The sequence below is a fragment of the Poecilia reticulata genome, linkage group LG17 (assembly GCF_000633615.1).
Source record: "Poecilia reticulata strain Guanapo linkage group LG17, Guppy_female_1.0+MT, whole genome shotgun sequence".
NCBI classification, from domain to species: Eukaryota; Metazoa; Chordata; class Actinopteri; order Cyprinodontiformes; family Poeciliidae; genus Poecilia; species Poecilia reticulata.
In genome coordinates this window covers 2,791,694-2,809,951 of record NC_024347.1, presented here as the reverse complement: position 1 = coordinate 2,809,951, position 18,258 = coordinate 2,791,694, and the positions used below count along the sequence as shown (strand labels likewise).

The 18,258-nt window shown below is 39.7% G+C and overlaps 1 protein-coding gene and 1 pseudogene across 2 annotated transcripts; both read left to right on the top strand.

The window, feature by feature from the left end:
- Positions 1-58: 58 nt before the first annotated feature.
- On the top strand, positions 59-2,859 carry atpsckmt (fATP synthase c subunit lysine N-methyltransferase). 2 transcript variants are annotated; one of them, XM_008433048.2, is made up of 4 exons: positions 59-584; positions 1,909-2,046; positions 2,163-2,213; positions 2,346-2,859. In XM_008433048.2, the coding sequence occupies exons 1-4, from the start codon at positions 300-302 to the stop codon at positions 2,553-2,555; spliced, it is 684 nt and encodes a 227-aa protein (XP_008431270.1). In that variant the 5' UTR covers positions 59-299; the 3' UTR covers positions 2,556-2,859. The 2 variants fall into 2 exon arrangements, with proteins under 2 accessions (XP_008431270.1, XP_008431272.1); XM_008433050.2 differs by having other exon boundaries at positions 59-578; positions 2,346-2,855.
- Positions 2,860-2,982: 123 nt separating this feature from the next.
- Positions 2,983-17,388, top strand: LOC103478923 (E3 ubiquitin-protein ligase MARCH6-like; annotated as a pseudogene).
- Positions 17,389-18,258: the final 870 nt, after the last annotated feature.

The window sequence follows — 18,258 nt, the reverse complement described above, 5'->3', positions numbered from 1 at the left end:
GGGAGAAAATAAAGGCTTAATTGCAAAACCTATTCCATACCATTAGGTGGCAGTCGTGTACCACTCAGCTTGCAGTCAGAGCCTAAACAAATCCCGAAGTAAAAACTAGTTTTAATTCAGTTTTTATCGGTTGTATAAGGACATTAAAAGTGGCCGAGGGTTGATAAATAACAGGTATTTTTGTTTGTTTTTTTTTGCATTTTTGCTTAGTGAGATTTTTCAATATCTGCTAACACTTGAGCACTGTTCATGGAGGTTAGCTAACGCTAGCTGACTTTTAGCGTGTGCGGGGTATCATCATGTCACAACATGAGCTGGCTCTGGACACTGGACAGGGTAACGGAGCTGTCAGCGAGGGGAGACGGGGCAAAAGTCGACTCGGGCTGGTCGTCACCGGGGTTGTTGGAGGGTCGCTGGTCGCTCTTTACGCGGTGTCCGCTCCGTTTGTTGCCCCTGCCCTCAGAAGAGTCTGCCTCCCGTTTGTTCCAGCCACCACGGCTCAGGTGGAGAACGTCCTCAGGGTGCTGCGGGCCAGAACGGGGACTCTGGTGGACATCGGAAGCGGAGATGGAAGGATAGTAAGTGTGCGTATATGCACAGTGGCGCTCCCAGGCTTTTTGAGGCCCTGGGCAGGATTTTAATTTGGACAACTCACGCAGCAAACAGACTGTTTTCGTCTGTTTTCAAATTTACAACAGTTGTGTCAAAATATATAGTTTCAAATAAAGTGGCTTCAAATAATCATTTTCATATATTTATTAATTAAATATGCATTTGCTGCATTTAAAAAGCTAATCTTGGCTAGTTTTTTAAGTTAACATTAAAACTCATACAAAATAGGTAATTTATTATTATTATTATTATTATTTAGTCTAAAACAGTCACCATGCAATCATGAATGCTCTACCAACTGGGGGAACCATTAGAAATCCATTTGGACTTGTAATAGTCAGTTTATTCTGATATTTTCTCAATTTTAAACAGTGAACGAGAATATCACCATTCTTTTCAAAGTAAATATGTTTAGATCTTGAGAGTAAATTAATTGTAAATTATATTCATATAATCTGATTATTTTGCCTCCTGTAAGAAAAAATTAACAAATGATATTCTAAAAACTTTAACCTTAAGTTGTAAACCCACAAAAATCTATTCCATGTAATACCTTTTTACCCTGCATTAAGCAACATGTGTCACCAAATATATCACAAGCATAGCAGCCTTGAATGCTGAATAATGTCCCACTCTGATCATTTGATTTTATTTCAATATCCATTACTGTAGCAGTTTTCCTGAGATGAAAAACTTAACAGAGAACTTTGATCAGACAAAGTACTTTTTCATTTATCCCCATGTTTTGTTGACTAAACAGCCAATTCAAGCAATTTAACTTGGTCTGGTATTTTCTCTTTATTCATTTCAATAGCTTCTGTTGATTTCGTCGAGTCTGTTAAAGAATAACATTTCAGACAGGTGGAAACCGATAGCTCACTTCATTTGCTTTCAGAATTCAAAGCCTCACCAGTGAGTTATTTAATTCATTCATGAATAAAGTATGTGAATCTGCAGAATATGACCGTCTCACATAATGAAGTCAGATCCCTCTAATCTCATCCTGCCAGAAAATGGTTTATCCCCTTTTAGGAAATTACAAAAAAAAAAAAAAAAAAAAATGGAATGGCTGTCCTTAATTATCTTCAGTATTGCTACATTCTGTCCTGCGGGAAGCCAATGTCTCATGATGGCTTTATTCCATTTCCTACTATGGAATAAAGTAAGAAATGGAATATTTTATTCCATTTCCTACTTTATTGTTGCTTTAATAATGACTTATTGAAACATAAAAATTAGCTCACTTCTAACTTTACTGTCTCCTCTCTCTCTCTCTCTCTTTTTTTTTTTTTGCAGGTGATCGCAGCAGCAAAGTGTGGATTTCAGGCTTCTGGTTTGGAGCTGAACCCTTGGTTGGTTTGGTATTCTCGCTACAGGGCCTGGAGAGAAGGCGTCCACCGCTCCACCTCCTTTCACATCTCGGATTTGTGGAAGGTTTGGTTGGCTCCTGATTAGCGGAGCGCGTCCGAGTGTTCATTTAGTGTGATAAATACACGGTAAAACTATTTAATTCTACTCTAAAACCCAAATGTTTTTGTCCTTTTTGGCAGGCTAGCTTTGCTCAGTATTCCAATGTGGTTATTTTTGGAGTTCCTCAAATGGTGAGTTTGTAACTCTGGGATAAAATCTTGCTGGGTGTAAATTGCGGTACAAATTAAATAAGATGTTGCTTGTATTTAGTATTCAAAATCCCTAATATGTTTTGTGTTTTTTTTTTTTTTTCATGACTGCAGATGGATCAGCTGGAGGTCAAGCTGGCAAATGAGCTGCCAAGTTCAGCCAAGGTGGTCGCCTGCCGCTTCCCCTTTCCCACATGGGTCCCTGAAAGCAGTGAGGGGGAAGGCATAGACACCGTGTGGGTGTATGACGCCAAAACATTTCACTCAGATCTGCACAGAAAAACGGGCAAAACGTTGTTAGAACAAAAATCACACCCACATTGATGAGATCATTAAGTGTTTCCTAAAGCTCCCAGATTAATTTTTTGTTGTTATTTGCAGAAATATACTTTAAATTAGCTGCCCACAGCATCCCTATTCAAAATTGCTCTATGAAGAAAATTAGATTACATGAGTAATTTGTATTTCCCTTTGGAATAAATAATGTATTTTTTGAAATGATTTATCTTGTGTTCAAAACGAGACTCTCTAAATCAAACATGGTGATGGTAAGTTGAGAGAGCTACATTTCTCACAGCAACAGAGAGTGCTACTCTCATTAATGCTTGTATAATTTGTTGGCTTTGTGTGTATTTAATAAAAACAAATGCTGTAATGTAAAAAAAAAAAAAACTGTCTCATTGCTATTTGGTGCCATCTAGTGGTGAATAAGCCGTACTATCACGTGTTGTCTCTTTGAGTATGTATTGACTGCTAGCCGAATAACTATCAAGAAACGTACGGATTTTTTTTAAAACCCATGTTATTCTGGCCGTTTGAAAGTAAACACGGTGCCAAAATGTTTACTCGGAGATAGTTGACGGCTCTCTTTTCCACCCCACCGTCGGGCTGCATGTGTGGAGCTTAGCAGCCAGCCAAGATGGATACCGCAGAAGAAGGTAGCTAATGTTCAAACTTAAAATGATCTAATTTTGTGTTGCGACTTATGCCGCTCGTGTTGAAGCTACGCGCGTCATGGTTTGTGTAAGTCTGAACCAACGACAGAGTCAAAGGAGGGTTTTATGCGTTCTGTAGAGATGGCTAGTGTTGAGTGAAATTTAAGAAACCGTTAGCCAATTAGTGTTAGCTCCGCAGCTAACGGGAATTAGCTTCCATCTGTTAGCCCAGATCTGTAAATACAAACAGCTGTGTTTGGTTGCTGCGGTTTGGCATTTAGAAACATGATATGAAATACCGGAAGGTTCCACTTGAAACCCCTCAAATAGTTACGAAATACAAATCGACTCTGGTATAACCCCGTGCAAAGTTTCTCTGGTTTTTCAAGATAACGTTGATTAAGTTGCACCGTTATCAGACGGTTACGTACAGTAGCAAGCTAGCTACGCATACCATTAATTAGGTAACACTGTTTTATAGTTTCTGCACTTGTACCAGTTAAAAATGCTACATTTATAGATTTATGTTGATTTCTAATCATTCTACTCGGGTGTTCCATAGATGCTACATTACACACTACATAATTATATAATCTTTCAAAACGCCCAACTCGCTTCCCTTATGCCTGACTTGTAATAAATTGACATTCACGCTGGTAGTCGGTTGCGGATAACCAACGAGGGCATTCTAAATGCCATCACCGGCTAATTATAGGCATTTTATTTTTGTCACTGAACTACAAAGGGTAATCCAAGGATTATAGTTTGGCACTGTTGCCCTGTCCTCTTCACCTGACAATATTATATTTCAATTTGTTAGGCTTCAAGATTTGCGTTTTCAGGTAATGCAGAGTTTCTAAGCAGTCTTGCAAAAGTATGCGAGTTGTTATCATTTTCAAGATGTGGACAAGAAAATGTTTGATTCTCCAAAGGACACAAGTATAATAAATAATAGCAATGATAATGGTAACAACTTGACTGGTAATAACACTGTGCAAATGTGGAAAAAGTGGCATACTGTGTCTTGGATTTGCGAAGTCAGTCCTGAATTTCAGACTTTTTTATGTTAGTATTTTTGTTCTTCTGACTTACTGATTAAATGCACATGGAGGGAAAAAAAAAAGAAATTGAAACACTTTTATAGTCTCCAGACAACATCAACGTCAGAGAGAACTGGGAGAACTAGACCTGTAAACTGGCTCTAAAATTCAGAATCATTTATAGTTTTCTTTTGTTCAAGACATTTATGTGTTTTTACTATGGAAAAAAAAAAGTTCAATAAAGTCACTCATGAATTTATTGAACTTCTGCTGATTGTAGGTGATCTGTAAGAGAGAAATGCTGTGTCGGGAGTAATTTTGACAAAAACATTCAAAACCTTCCTAAATGTATGTTTCCATGTGTGTGTTTTACAGCGGACATTTGTCGAGTGTGTCGCTCGGAGGGAACCCAGGAAAAACCTCTCTACCACCCTTGTGTTTGCACTGGCAGCATCAAGTTTATCCACCAGGAATGGTATGAGTGTGAAAACATTAGTACGCCCTAATGAAGGTGTTTTCAGCTCTACTGTCTGTTGCTCTCGATGTCAAGCCGTTGCTTTAATAAGTCCTAATATTAAACGTCAAACTCCAAATGTTTAAACAAAGAAGTTATGATTAGAATTAACTGCGCAACTTTACTTTGGGAATAAATACCAGAAATGATGCTGTTGAACTCATCCTGTTGTGTTTTGTCTTCACAGCCTACTGCAGTGGCTGAAACACAGTCGGAAAGAATATTGTGAATTATGCAAACACAGGTTTGCATTTACACCAAGTGAGTCATTCTGTAAAAAGAAAGGAGGGAAGACAAAAAAACTGTGCCATGCAGGAGAATTCACACCAATTTAACTTTTTCACATTTTGACAAATACAAATTTATAAATCACTTTTTAAGTTTGCCACTCAAGTTGTTTAGATTGAGGCTATGTTTATGTGTTTGAAATGGCCCAGTCAAAGTCCAGACCTAAAGCCAAATGAAAAGACTTTCCTAATTCGTGTTCCTAACCTGACTGAGCTCGAGTTGTTTTGCAAATAAAATTATTATGGCTACACTTTGTAAAAGACTTGCAGCTGTACTTGGAACTCTAAATATAGCAAAAGGTGGCTGGATAAAAATGCACACCACACTGTTTAGATTTTTATTTGTTGCAAAAAAAAACAACAACAAAAAAACATTAATTTCCATTTTGTTTTTATGTGCTAATTTGTATCAGTCAACAAAAAGAAAAGTTGTGGTTGTAACATGTCAGAATGTGAAAAGATGAATCAGCATCGGACACATTTAACTTAAACGAGTCATTCCAGATATCTGTTGTTTCCTCCAGTCTACTCTCCCGACATGCCGTCCCGTCTACCTGTCCAAGACATCTTTGCAGGGCTGGTCACCAGCATCGGAACGGCCATCAGATACTGGTTCCACTACACTCTGGTGGCCTTTGCCTGGCTAGGCGTTGTGCCTCTCACCGCATGTAAGTCCCAAAAACAAGCAACAACAAAGCAACTCAAATAAATAGAAGAACTCAGAACAGGCTTTTACCACGTTTATTCTTACCGACGTTTTGTGTCTTCCTGCCAGGTCGCATCTACAAGTGTTTGTTTACCGGCTCCGTGAGCTCTCTCCTTACCCTGCCTTTAGATATGCTTTCCACGTAAGTGTCTGTCCTTGAGTTTGTCTTCCTGTTTGTGGTTTTTGCAGCTCTTCACTGGCCGTCGTGTTGTTGAGCTTTCAAAAGCCAGCTATGAAATTCATTCCTCCATTCTTTAAAGAAACTCAGACAGTTTTTGATCCGGCGGTTTTAAGGCAGTGAGCAGTGGTGGATCTTTCAGGAATGCTGCCCCGGGCACGTCCCTCCTTCTGCCACCCCCAACTAATTAAAACGCAAGCAATTATCAGATTTTGCTTTTCTTCCAGCAGAAACCAGGTAATGTAGACTTCCAGTTCTCAGCAGCAAGTAGGAGAAACTTTAACTCAACATTAATTTCTCTTTTTCAACAATTAATTTCCCTTTGGGATCAATAAAGTATTTCTGAATTTGAGTCTGAATTACTCCACTGCGCACGCATATAATTAGCAGCAAACATGCTCAGAGTAGAGCTTACAAATATTTTATTTTCTAGTTTTTGGGGCGACCCATCCCTTTCTAATGCCGCCCTGGGCATCTGCCTGTATCACAAACCGCCACTGGCTTTCGGCACTGGAAATCTTACTGAAAAAATAGTTTTTTTTATTAACATTTACAAAGCAAGTAAAAACACTCAAATATAAAAATAAAATTACCTGCAGAGGTCAGTTTTCTAAATCATTTGACCAAAAGAATGCATTTAAAAAAAGTTTTCTTTTCTTACTTTTATAGTAAATTTGGAATTTTAAGGTGAAAATGTACGGAAACCCCTCTGTCCCATTGTCCTAACCAACTACCAATTTTCCTCCTAATTGCTCATTTCACCAATCTCCCTTCATTAGACGGATCATGGAGCACATTTCAGCATATTTTTTACTTTGCAGGCAAAACCTGCTCGCCGACTGCCTCCAGGGCTGTTTCGTGGTCACCTGCACGCTGTGTGCCTTCATCAGCCTGGTGTGGCTTAGAGAGCAGATTGTCCACGGTGGAGCCCCACAGTGGCTGGAGCCGAATCAACCCCCTCTGGTTCCAAACCAGCCCAACCGTCCCGCACAAGCTAACGAGGTGAGCGCCGCTCACGCTGAACTTCGACTACTTTTTCAGATTTTCCTGCACGTGGCGACGGTCATGTGGATGTGTTCAACTAATTCCCCGTTTTTCCTACGTGAATATTCCACAATAGCAAACCGATCTGAAAAATGTGTGTCATATGTTCTGAATGATTGGTAAAAATCACAAAAAAAATAATAAAATTTGTTGAATTGTTGAATCGAAACCCGCCACTGGGAAATCTGAGAGTGAGGCTGGCAGATGTGGAAATAGGAAGCTGAATATTTTCTGTACGCAAATACACTACAAAAAAAATTTAATCCTACCGAGTATTTTACAAAACTTGAAATAAGACAAAACTAACTTACAAATAACTTTTCAGCAAGATATGGAAGCTTGTTTTCAGTCAATAATTCCTTTAACTTTAATGGGAAAAGTACCAGCTCCATTGGCAGATTATTTCACATATTACATGGGAAAATGTCTTGTTATAAATAAAATACCAGTGGAACTAGCACTTTTTCATTAACATTAAGGAATTATTGACTTAAAACAAGCTCCCATTTGTTTTGCTGTATTTCAATTTTTCTAAGATATTTACACTAGAAACTTGACAAAAAGACTTGGTAAGAGTTAGATTTTTTTGCAGTGTAGGATGAATATATCTGCTGCATATAGTACCAGCCACGACTCATCCGTCTATTAAATTTTTTTTAACAATTCATTGCTGTGCAGAATGCGGCTGATGCCGCGGCAGCAGCCGACGTCCCTGCTGCCGCAGATGAGGCAGGGCACCCTGGAGAGCACGGCGCCGACGAGCCGGACCGGGCCAATCAGCAGGACGCCGGCGACGAAGCGGAACTGGACGACAACAACGGAGAGGACGAGGATGATGACGGGGAAGAAGATGATGAGGAAGACGAGGAAGAGGGGCGGGAGGAGGATGCCGCTGATGCCAACAATGCAGGGCAAGGTGAGGAAAGATCAAAAAAAATTTTATTTATTTCTTTTTTTGCTGGCTACTTTGCGATGCTTGTGTTTCAGCGCTCAAACACATTTTTTAAATAATTTTTGCTCATTGGGATTTTACTGCATTTCTGTAAATGTTGGGAAAGTGATGACAAGTTGGGTGTACGGCTAAGTGGGATTAGCTGAATTTAGCACAAAGGAGTTCTGAGATTTACCTTTGGATAAATTTAAGTTGTAACTCAACGTGCCTAAAACAGTATACATAATATTACAAAAAAAACATTCTTAGGCTGTCAGTACTACTTCTTGTCTTCTTTAAGCATCTTCCTTCTTTTCAAAAGATTTGAACTGGAACGCCCTGGAATGGGACCGAGCAGCAGAGGAGCTGACCTGGGAAAGGGTAGGAATCTTTATTTCCCCTTTTGGTTGCTGGCGTTGATTTAATCTTATTTGAAGTTCTTTTTTTAAATTGCACAGAAATAGCCTCCATTACTACTGAAAATGCAGAGATCAGAGATTCTGTGGCTAATTTCCGAGCTCCGATTGTTGTTTTAACTCATTTCTTTTAAAAATGATTATATATATTTTTTTGTTCTCTGCTTGCTCTTGTGAAAAGTCATTATCATCTGCCTTAAAAGCAAAGGCGCTACAACATGACGGCTTAAAATAAGGTTTTTCTCATCTTTGAAAACTAAGGCAACAATTTCAGAACTGACATCTTAAATCGTCTTTAATGTCTTAGCATTTTAGAAAAACAGCAGCCTCCGTCTAGAAAAAGTAGAGTGGTAACTGTGAACTTTCCTCAAGGCTGCCGATGTTTCTAAATCCAACATGTTCTCCGATAGAGGTTGAAAGGTCAACTGCTTCTTTCTGTACGGCTTGCTTTCTCTTGCTCTCTGGCAGCCAGAATGAGGTGCACACACGTCTTGACAGACATTGTTTTAGTTTGGCTAAGTTTTAGTCTTATTCTACATTTGTTTCTCAGATGCTTGGACTGGATGGCTCCCTTGTTTTCTTGGTAGGTTCATTGTTTTTCTTGCACTACTTCACACGTAATTTAAAATCTTGTAAATTAGATTAATACACATCTTTAAAGGGCCCAAAAGTTCTAACGTGAAAGGCTTCCACGAGAACTTCAGTGCTGAAATAAGCCGTGTAAATTACATTAAACATGAACCTTGTCTCGTGTCCGTTTCCAGGAACACGTCTTCTGGGTGGTGTCTCTTAACACACTCTTCATCTTGGTGTTTGGTGAGTTCAGTCAGTCTTTATATGGAGTCACAAGCTTTGACAAAGTTTTGTCTCTTTTATTGACACGAGAACCTTCCTGCATTTTCTTCCAGCTTTCTGCCCGTACCACATCGGCCATTTCTCAGTTGTTGGGCTGGGCTTTGAAGACTATGTAAGTTCACCAGAATGCACAATGAGGAACTTCTGCCTTGACGGGACGGTCAAAAAAATCTTTTTTTTTTTTTTTCCCCTCTCTGCAGATCAAAGCCTCACATTTTGACGGCCTCATCACCACAGTAGTGGGGTACATCCTCCTGGCTGCTACTCTCATAGTCTGCCATGTATCCTCTTCATGCTGCACTTTTTTTTTTTTTTTGGGAAATAATTGTCACAAAATCTTGAAATCTTTCACATTTATCCAAAAGAATTTCAGTTTGAGTCAGTGTTCCTGTCGTACAATGTCTTTCATGTATTTGCATGCCTTGAATATGTTTTGTCATATTACAACCACAGTCTTTAATGTGTTTTATTGGGGGTTTCATTGAATTGATCAACACACGGAAGCTTATGCTCTATATGCTTTTGCTTGTGAAGTGCAAGTACCAGCATGGAGAGTTTTCAAACATTTTCAAGTCCAGGTTTCTCTTGTCCATTTGTATAAGTCCTTAATTGCGGCTGCTGCAGGCTTTGGCTTCCCTCATTAAGTTCCAGCGGCCCAGACGCCTGCTGGGTGTCTGCTACATTGTTGTCAAGGTAAAAAAAACACTGGAAGCACTTGCCCTCCATCTCTCTCTACACACACACTTAGTTCATTTGTAGCAAAGCTTTCAATCTCAAAGGCAATTTGAATCATTTTAATGATATGAAAACAAACTTTAATTGCAAGGCTTTGCTTGTTTGTTTTTTTTCCCCCTCTCTCTCAGGTTTCCCTTCTGGTTGTCATGGAGATCGGCTTGTTCCCTCTCATTTGCGGCTGGTGGCTGGACATTTGTTCACTGGTAAAGCAAACGAGTAGAGACGAAACATTGTGGCCGTGTTACTTCAGTTGCATCCTGGGCAGCGTGAAGATTTTTGTTAAAATAACGGCATTTAAACGTTTGACCATTTAGCCTAAATCCCTATATGAACTAAAAAGTAATCGTTTTCATTGCAGGACATGTTCGATGCGACACTGAAGGACAGAGAGCAGAGTTTCGACTCTGCTCCTGGTACAACAATGTTCCTCCACTGGCTTGTCGGCATGGTGTACGTCTTTTACTTCGCCTCCTTCATCCTCCTGCTCAGAGAGGTAAAGCCACACCCGCTCACACGTGTGAAGAGTTGCGTTTGAGAAAGGCGTCCCTCTGAGATACGTTTCTGGTTTGCGCGTGAGCAGGTTCTTCGCCCAGGTGTGCTGTGGTTCCTGCGGAACCTGAATGACCCAGACTTCAACCCAGTGCAGGAGATGATTCATCTGCCAATCTACAGACACCTCCGGAGATTCACACTCTCAGTGGTAAGTTTAAAAAGAAAAAAAAGTCCAACAAACTTTCTTTTTTTTTTATGGTTCTCAAAAAATACATTTCAGATATCTAAAGTATATTTTGGAAGCGAATGTTTTTGTGTTCAAGGACAATGTTCATATTTTATTCTTTTCACGAAACAAAATAATACTATTTCTACTAGACAAATTCTATCTGCTTTAAAATGTTCTATTATTTTCCATATGAATTTGTCCCCCTTTCCACCTTTAAGCTAATGCCCCTCAATGATATTCTGTACAGCAGCTTGTCACAATAAACAATAAATCAACTAATCGCATGATAAATTAAAACTATCAGAATAATTTCCATTTGCATGATTTGCCTATTTTCTTTTTTATTAGTCCTTTTTTTTCTGAAGGATAATTTTTGTTTAATKAATTTTTATWATCCATTTTATGGATGGATTATTTTGTTTATTTATTTTGGATATTTAAAATGTCTTCCAGTTCCAGTGTCACATGTTCTTAAGAATTTAAAGTTTATTGACTTTTTGAGAACGTGCTCTTGCGTTATTGTCACCATTACTTGAAAACATTCTCCAAACATTATCGTTTATCGCAATAACGTCTGGGACAATTTATTGTCCAGCAAAGTTTGCTGTTTTGACCTGTCTGTTTACAACCAATCCCAAATAAAGGCCACCTGCTTGTAATTTAATCTCTGCATAAATGCTGCCGCTCTGGTTTAGACTCAGAGATCTCCTTCGGTGGTGATCAGACCTCTTTTTCTCTCTGTGTCTCTTCCTCGTGCTAACCTTGTCACGCTGCTGCTTGTTACGCTGTGTGTGTGTTTTACCTGTGTGTGTGTGTGTGTGTGTGTACGCTCCCACCAGGTGGTGTTCGGCTCAATCGTCCTGCTGATGCTGTGGCTTCCAATCAGGATCATTAAGCTGCTCTCCCCAGCCTTCCTCCCCTACAACGTCATGCTGTACAGGTGCGGCAAATTCAAACCGAGCCTCATTTGGCCGGTCCACGCATAGGTAAAGTAAAAAATGACTGGTTATCAATAGTGATGTTACCATTATGTAGTGAATGGGAGACTTGGTGGGTGTGTGGCTTCCACAGTGACGCGCCGGTCAGTGAGCTGTCGCTGGAGCTGCTGCTGCTTCAGGTGGTCCTGCCCGCCTTACTGGAACAGGGTCACACTCGGCAGTGGCTCAAACGTCTTGTCCACGCCTGGACCTTCATGGCTGGATATGTGCTGTAGGTCTGACACACAAGCTAAGCTTTTGTCTTTGTAGAACGAGCTGTGGGGTTTACATGGAAGTTGAAATTATTTTCGTTTTTGTTAGTGTTCTTCTCTTGTCCTCTTATTTTATCATAGGATTCGGTATATAAAGTAGTAAATAAGGTTTATTTGTATAACATGTCATCACTCAGGCAGCTCAGAGTGCTTAACGCTATAAACACATTATTCAGCGACCAATTGTGAAACAAGCAATAAACATTTTGCCAAATTCTGTCATCATCAAGCAAATATACATCAAATATTTCAAACCAGGTTGGATGTTTTTTGTTAGCCTTGATTTAAAGGAGTTCAGTGTTTCAGCGTCTTTGCAGTTCTCTGGAAGTTTGTTCCAGATTTGTGGTGCATAAAAAAAACACTGAACTCTGCGTCTCTATGTTTGGGCAATAAACATCCTGCCAACAGCGACCTTCACTCATACCTCCTGGGGGACCACGAAGACGATGCAAACCAACTGAACAACGCGCCCAATCGACTCAACAACAACCGCAACCTGGGGCTCGGGGGCGGGCTCCACGCCGCCCACCAAGCCATCCTGCAGCGGGTCGGYCCTCAGGCGTTCCAGCCCTACCACCGACCCCCACACTTCCTCCTCAAGGTGCCTTTTCACAGACGACTTCAGCACATTAACGTCAGTCACGTCGCTCTGATTTTTAAAAGTTTTCTTTCATATGTTCTTGTTCAGATCGTTCTGCTGGTGGTCTTCATGTGTGTGACTCTTTTACTCGCGAGTCTAATCTGTCTTACACTCCCAGGTAAAGCACTGGAATTAGAGCAATCACAGATAATTTAGGTTGATTAAACATACATTTTGGTACCCTAAGTATATTTAGTTAAGTTTACAAATACGTGTTATTGTCCATTTTAGGCCATTTTTTAAATAATTTATTTTACTTTTAAATGTGGCCAGGGCTGGGCCAAGATTTTATACAGCCTTAGGCAGAATATATTTTAACCCCTTCAATCCCCTCTTGTAGAAAAACACCATCTATACGGATTTGGTGGAATCTGAGAGAGGGACCAAGTTTAATTGATTATTATTATTTTTATTATTGTATTATYTGTAAACAAATGCAAAGATTAAACTCGTAGCGTCAGATTGTAGCTATGGTAACGCTACAAACCAAACTACGAAGATTTATTTTTGGCACTTTTGCAAAGTAAACTTGCCATTTCCTTTGAATCTTAAATGTAAACGTTAAACAATATAAGGCTTTTAATTTATGCTGAAACAATTAAATCAAATTTAATACTGTTGTCATCCTCAGTAAATGCTCAAATTCAAACCTTAACGGAGGCCCCTGACRGTCTTGGGGACCCTAATCAGGTTGTCTCTGACTGTGACCAGCATTACATTCCAAGCYAAAACTTAAGACWATATAGTTGTGTGTGTAACGTATTAACATTTTATTAAATTTCCTGTTAACTTTTAACATCTTTTAAAACTAAAACACGGCGTTYCTGAAGGGAAACCCTGAACTAGATGTTTCCTTCTCTCCTTTTTTGAAAACTCTCTTTACAATCAACAGTCATAATAAAGTAATGAAGTGATTTTTCAACTGCAGCCCTAACTCACATAGCCGTCTCTACAATCTACAAGTCGCCTTGACATCAAGATGCTGCCCTATCACTTTAGTCCTTCACAGAATACATCAGATAACGTTRAAATRCYCTAGACAAAGGGTATCAGAGTGCCCTTATGTCCAGTTGTTACATTTTATGTGTCTGCGTTGGCCCTCCGCTCCTCTTTCTCCGTCCTTCATGCTTGGTTCCCCTCCTCAGTGTGCGTGGGTCGCTGGCTCATGTCTCTGTGGATGGGCAGCGCAGTGGTCCATGAGCTGTACACGACAGCCAGCGGCCTGTACGTCTGCTGGGTGTCCGTCCGGGCCGCCACCGTGCTGCTGTCCTGGATGCCGCAGGGCAGGATGGTCATCCTGCTCAAAGTCCAAGAGTGGACGCTCATGGTAACGTCCCGCCTCCGCTGCGGCCCGACGGYGAAAACCTCCGGCGAGTGAAATCTGGACTGTTTTCGTTTGGCAGATCTTTAAGACGGTGGTGGTGGCCGTGATGTTAGCCGGGGTCATCCCCCTGCTGCTGGGCCTGCTGTTTGACCTGGTCATCGTTGCTCCTCTCAGAGTCCCAATGGACCAGACGCCTCTCTTCTACCCATGGCAGGTAGGAATATGCAGTAAGATACACGGTGGGATCAGAGTGTGTAATCATTTTTATCATTTTATTTCAGTGTTTTTTGCCTCATTTGGTCATTTTCACATAACTTGTCAGTTTTTGTTGGATTTTAATGCTGTTTTGTTTTTTTTTTTTGTTTTTTTTAATGGAACTGCAATAGAGCTTAACATGAATTCCTCCTGATAGTTACTGTCTCGCATAATTTTTCCTTCTTGTTTGCTGAGTGACTAGTTGTCCACTTTACCAGGTTTGAGGCTTATAAAATGTGGGTGATAAATGTGAACTTTTCTACAGCTGCTTCCTAACTGATGCCAGAAAAGAACTGGATTGGTTTTCTACAACCTCTAGAAACAACTCTTGTTTTTCCTCCAGTTAATATTAATACTTTGTCAGGATARCGGTATAAGAATAAAGTTTACCTTCACAAATTAGAATATTTATCTCAAAATCCCAGCAAAAAAAGGAAAAAGAAAAAAAAGTCCTAATGTCAACAGCTGCGTTTCTGAATGTTGTTTGTGAATGCTTCATAATCCCAGTCACATAATCTCTCATCTGCACCAGCAGTGCTGGAAAGAAGGAATTAAACAGCACCTTTACTACAGCGCTTAATAACTCCGCCTGGTGATATTAAAATGTTTAATTAAAAAGCGAGAAGGAACTCATCTTTATGGATTTCTTCTTTTTTTTGTGTGTGGAAAGTATGAGCTCTACACGTTTGACCTACTGAAACTGACGGACTAATTCAGTGTTTTATTAGTGTCGAAGCTCTGTCTTTTTACAGCTTTTATTGYCTTAAATTAAACAGACCTGGAGCAAACTAACTCCAGAGTTTTAAACATCTMAGCCTGYCACCAGCTTCTTCTTTTTTTATGCTCTGTAGAAAAATCATCATGTTTACACCAGAGAACTGGAATAAAGTTAAAAATGTTTTTAAAAMTATGCCTTCATGTCTTTAAATATGTCTTGAAAGGCTTCTTGTTGTGCTGCAGGACTGGGCCCTGGGAGTCCTTCATGCAAAAATCATCGCTGCCATAACACTGATGGGCCCCCAGTGGCGGCTCAAAGCGGTCATAGAGCAGGTCAGTCTCACTTCCGGCCAATCAGAAAGGAGAAAACGGAAACGGGGACGTTTGAATACTCTGTGCAAGAAGCCAAAACGTTTAAAGCCTCTTATTTAGAGAYGTGCTTTAGAACTATGCACCCTGTGTTGTATGCATCAACATTTATTAATGATTAACATCTGATTTYTTAACTGTGTRGTGATTTGACAATTGTTTAAACTGTATTTGAAGCATCTCCCTCCAGGAAGTTAAGAATGACTATAGGTTAAGATATCGGCAGCCAGCCATCTTGAATTTTAAGTTTTGGTATTTGCAGTGGAATCCTACAGAAAGATGCAAACTCTCTGGAATTTATTCCAATTTCTTCTTATTATTATAATTACAATCCTGACTTTTCCATGTYGATAGAGAGTCCTCTTTTTCTTCAAGGTATGACCGGTTTGTTTTCGATTTCTGCCCATCCAGATTTCGAGAGGAGCTCATTCAAATTCTTATATGTAGATTATAAAACTAATTCCTTGTTATTGTTGCTAGTTTTGGATCCAGCAGAAAACAAAGGGATTCCAAAATTATCCTCGCTTGTTTGTCTGTAAAAAAATAAAAAATAAAAAAAAAGTTTTGGAATCCCSTAAGCATTTCCTCACTCCTCCTCGCAGGTGTACGCCAACGGCATCAGAAACATCGACCTTCACTTCATCGTGCGGCGGTTGGCCGCCCCCGTCATTTGCCTCCTGCTGCTGTTGCTCTGTGTTCCCTACATCGTCTCTAAAGGCCTCACACCACTGCTGGGTGAGGACAGCTCTGGATGTTTATCTCCCATGTCTTAACCGTTTCAACAGATTTCTCTACAATAGTGTTTGAGGAAACTATAAAGATTTCAGAAAGCGCTGTCGATAAAAAAAATAAATAAATAAATAAAAAGTTCAGATTGCCTTTTGGGAAGATTTTTGTTTCCTCAAMAGCTAAATGTGATACATAAATGACAACAGAGTCCCAGCTAGTAAATCCCCAGTGACTGAGTTTTCCCCCTCTTTGCTCGGTGCTTTATTAAGTGAACTGCTCTCATCATTTCTGCATGTGCTCCAGTCATTTCCATTCCTCATTCTCTGTTTGTTTTTTTCCAGGAGTGCAGCCGAAGATGCAGATACTAGTGGAGAGGAAGATCTATCCGTTTCTGCTGATGGTGGTCATACTGCTGGCCTTTTTGTCCTTTCAGATTCGCCAGTTCAAACGACTTTATGAGCACATCAAAAACGACAAGTCAGTAAAATCTAATATCTGTTTAACTACTTTCAGCTTACAGATCCTTGCTAAAGGTTTCTAGGGCGGCAATCAACAAGTATTTTATTCTGACGATTAATCAATTAATCGGATTTTTTAAAAAAACTTGACGGATTATGCAGATTTATCATTGCACACTCCCACAGGTTTGAACTGATACTACATGTTTTTACAAGGCTTTTTTGTTGTTGTTGTTGTTGCATGGTTTTGGGAACTGACGGTCTGACGGTACAACTTCCCTGCTCCCCTGCTGTCCTTTTTTTTTTTTTTTTTTTTTAATAAAATGTTAGAAATAGATTAAAAAATAAACAAATGATTTATTTCCTGTTTAAAATAAGAAAACAAACATTTTATTGCCTAAATTGCAACATCACGGCATTCTGTTAGTGAATTTAAACCTGGTGAAGCTAAAAGGGCCACTTTGGAAGTTTTGGCTTTTTACAGAAAAAGGTGTTTTTGTTTTTGTTTGTTTGTTTTTTTTACCTAAATGCAAAATATTTATATACGTTTTTACATTTTACAGTTTTGGCTTAGTTACAGCCAAAATATTTTATTAGTTGATTTTTTTTTTTTTTTTTAACGATTAGTTTAGAAATTATTTGACCATTATTTCAAAAATTGATTCATCGCGATTAGTCCGATTGATTGTTTCTGAACTTTTTCAGAAACAATCTGAGTTGTGTTAGAACTCAAGTCTAACACCTGCTCAGGTGGGGAATAACAAAGGATTCATGGCTTTCTACTTCTACAACTATTTTTTTGCACACATTTATTCCCCCGTTGTGAGACGACGTTGTATTTTGTAAGTGACATCCTTTTGCGTTTTCTCATCCCTCACTTCTCCAACAGATACCTGGTAGGACAGCGACTGGTGAACTACGAGCGGAAGACGGGCCGGAGCTCCTCCACCCCTCACGCCACCTCCTCATAAGTCTGACACCGGCGTGGGGTGACCTGGAGCGGCAGCTCCTCACCTCTCGTCTTCAAACACTGCATATAAAACCTCTGACTGCAGCCTCATCCCTTTCTTCTCCAGCAGTCTCCCACAGTAGCGGTCGGGGGAGGCAAAGCCGACGACAGGCGAAGGCAAAAACTCTGCCTCCGAAGTGTTCGTGTGAGGTTGAAAGTCGAAACAAAGTCTTTAAGCTTGTTTAGCGCTCAGTTTGAGTCAAACTTTGTAGGATTACAAAATCCACTCGCCGGTCCCTCCGTTGTAGTCGCCTGCTCAGGTGGGGATTTTTTATTTTATTTTTTTATTTCCTGGAAGTTTGCTTCAAAATTCAGGTCCGATGAGCATAGCTTTTACCTCAGATTGAGCTTCCTTTGAACATATTGTAGAATAAACGTGTGCACCGTTATATATATATTTTTTCTTAGAGCCGTGAAGGAGATGTTTGGACTTTAGTTGGTGTACTTCGGTACTCAGAGGATCTCTAAGGAAATAACAGAGCTGGAAACTGATTGGTCGATACAAAGACAAGATGGGTGAGAGTGAGAGTGAGGGGGGGGGAGGGAGTTGTAACAAAAAAATGTGAAGAGCATGTTTTTATTTTTCTGATGTCACTGAGTTTTAGCGGAAGGCTTCTTCATAGTTTTTTTTTAGACATTTTAAAACTGAATCCTTTTAGATGTGGGCAAAAACAGAAGACAAAGGCTGCTGTCTGTTACTTCATCTAGACTGAACCCAAAAACATTCGATTAAGTAACAGTTTGAGACACAAAGCGCCCTTTCCAGTACTCAGATGCTAAAACGAAACCAGCCTGGAAACACTCAAAAGACAACAGTTAAAAAAAAAAAAAAAAAAAACAGTGAAAAAAACACTAAGAGGAGATTAACTAGCATCTAAAACAAGACAACGCTCTGAGGATGTTTGTTTCAGAGGT

Bases quoted from the DNA above. Each gene is read 5' to 3' on its own strand.
- atpsckmt (XM_008433048.2), top strand. From the start codon at position 300: ATGTCACAACATGAGCTGGCTCTGGACACTGGACAGGGTAACGGAGCT. The intron at 585-1,908 runs GTGCGTATATGC...TTTTTTTTGCAG, and splicing joins GAGATGGAAGGATAGTAAGT to GTGATCGCAGCAGCAAAGTG. The intron at 2,214-2,345 runs GTGAGTTTGTAA...TCATGACTGCAG, and splicing joins TTTTTGGAGTTCCTCAAATG to ATGGATCAGCTGGAGGTCAA.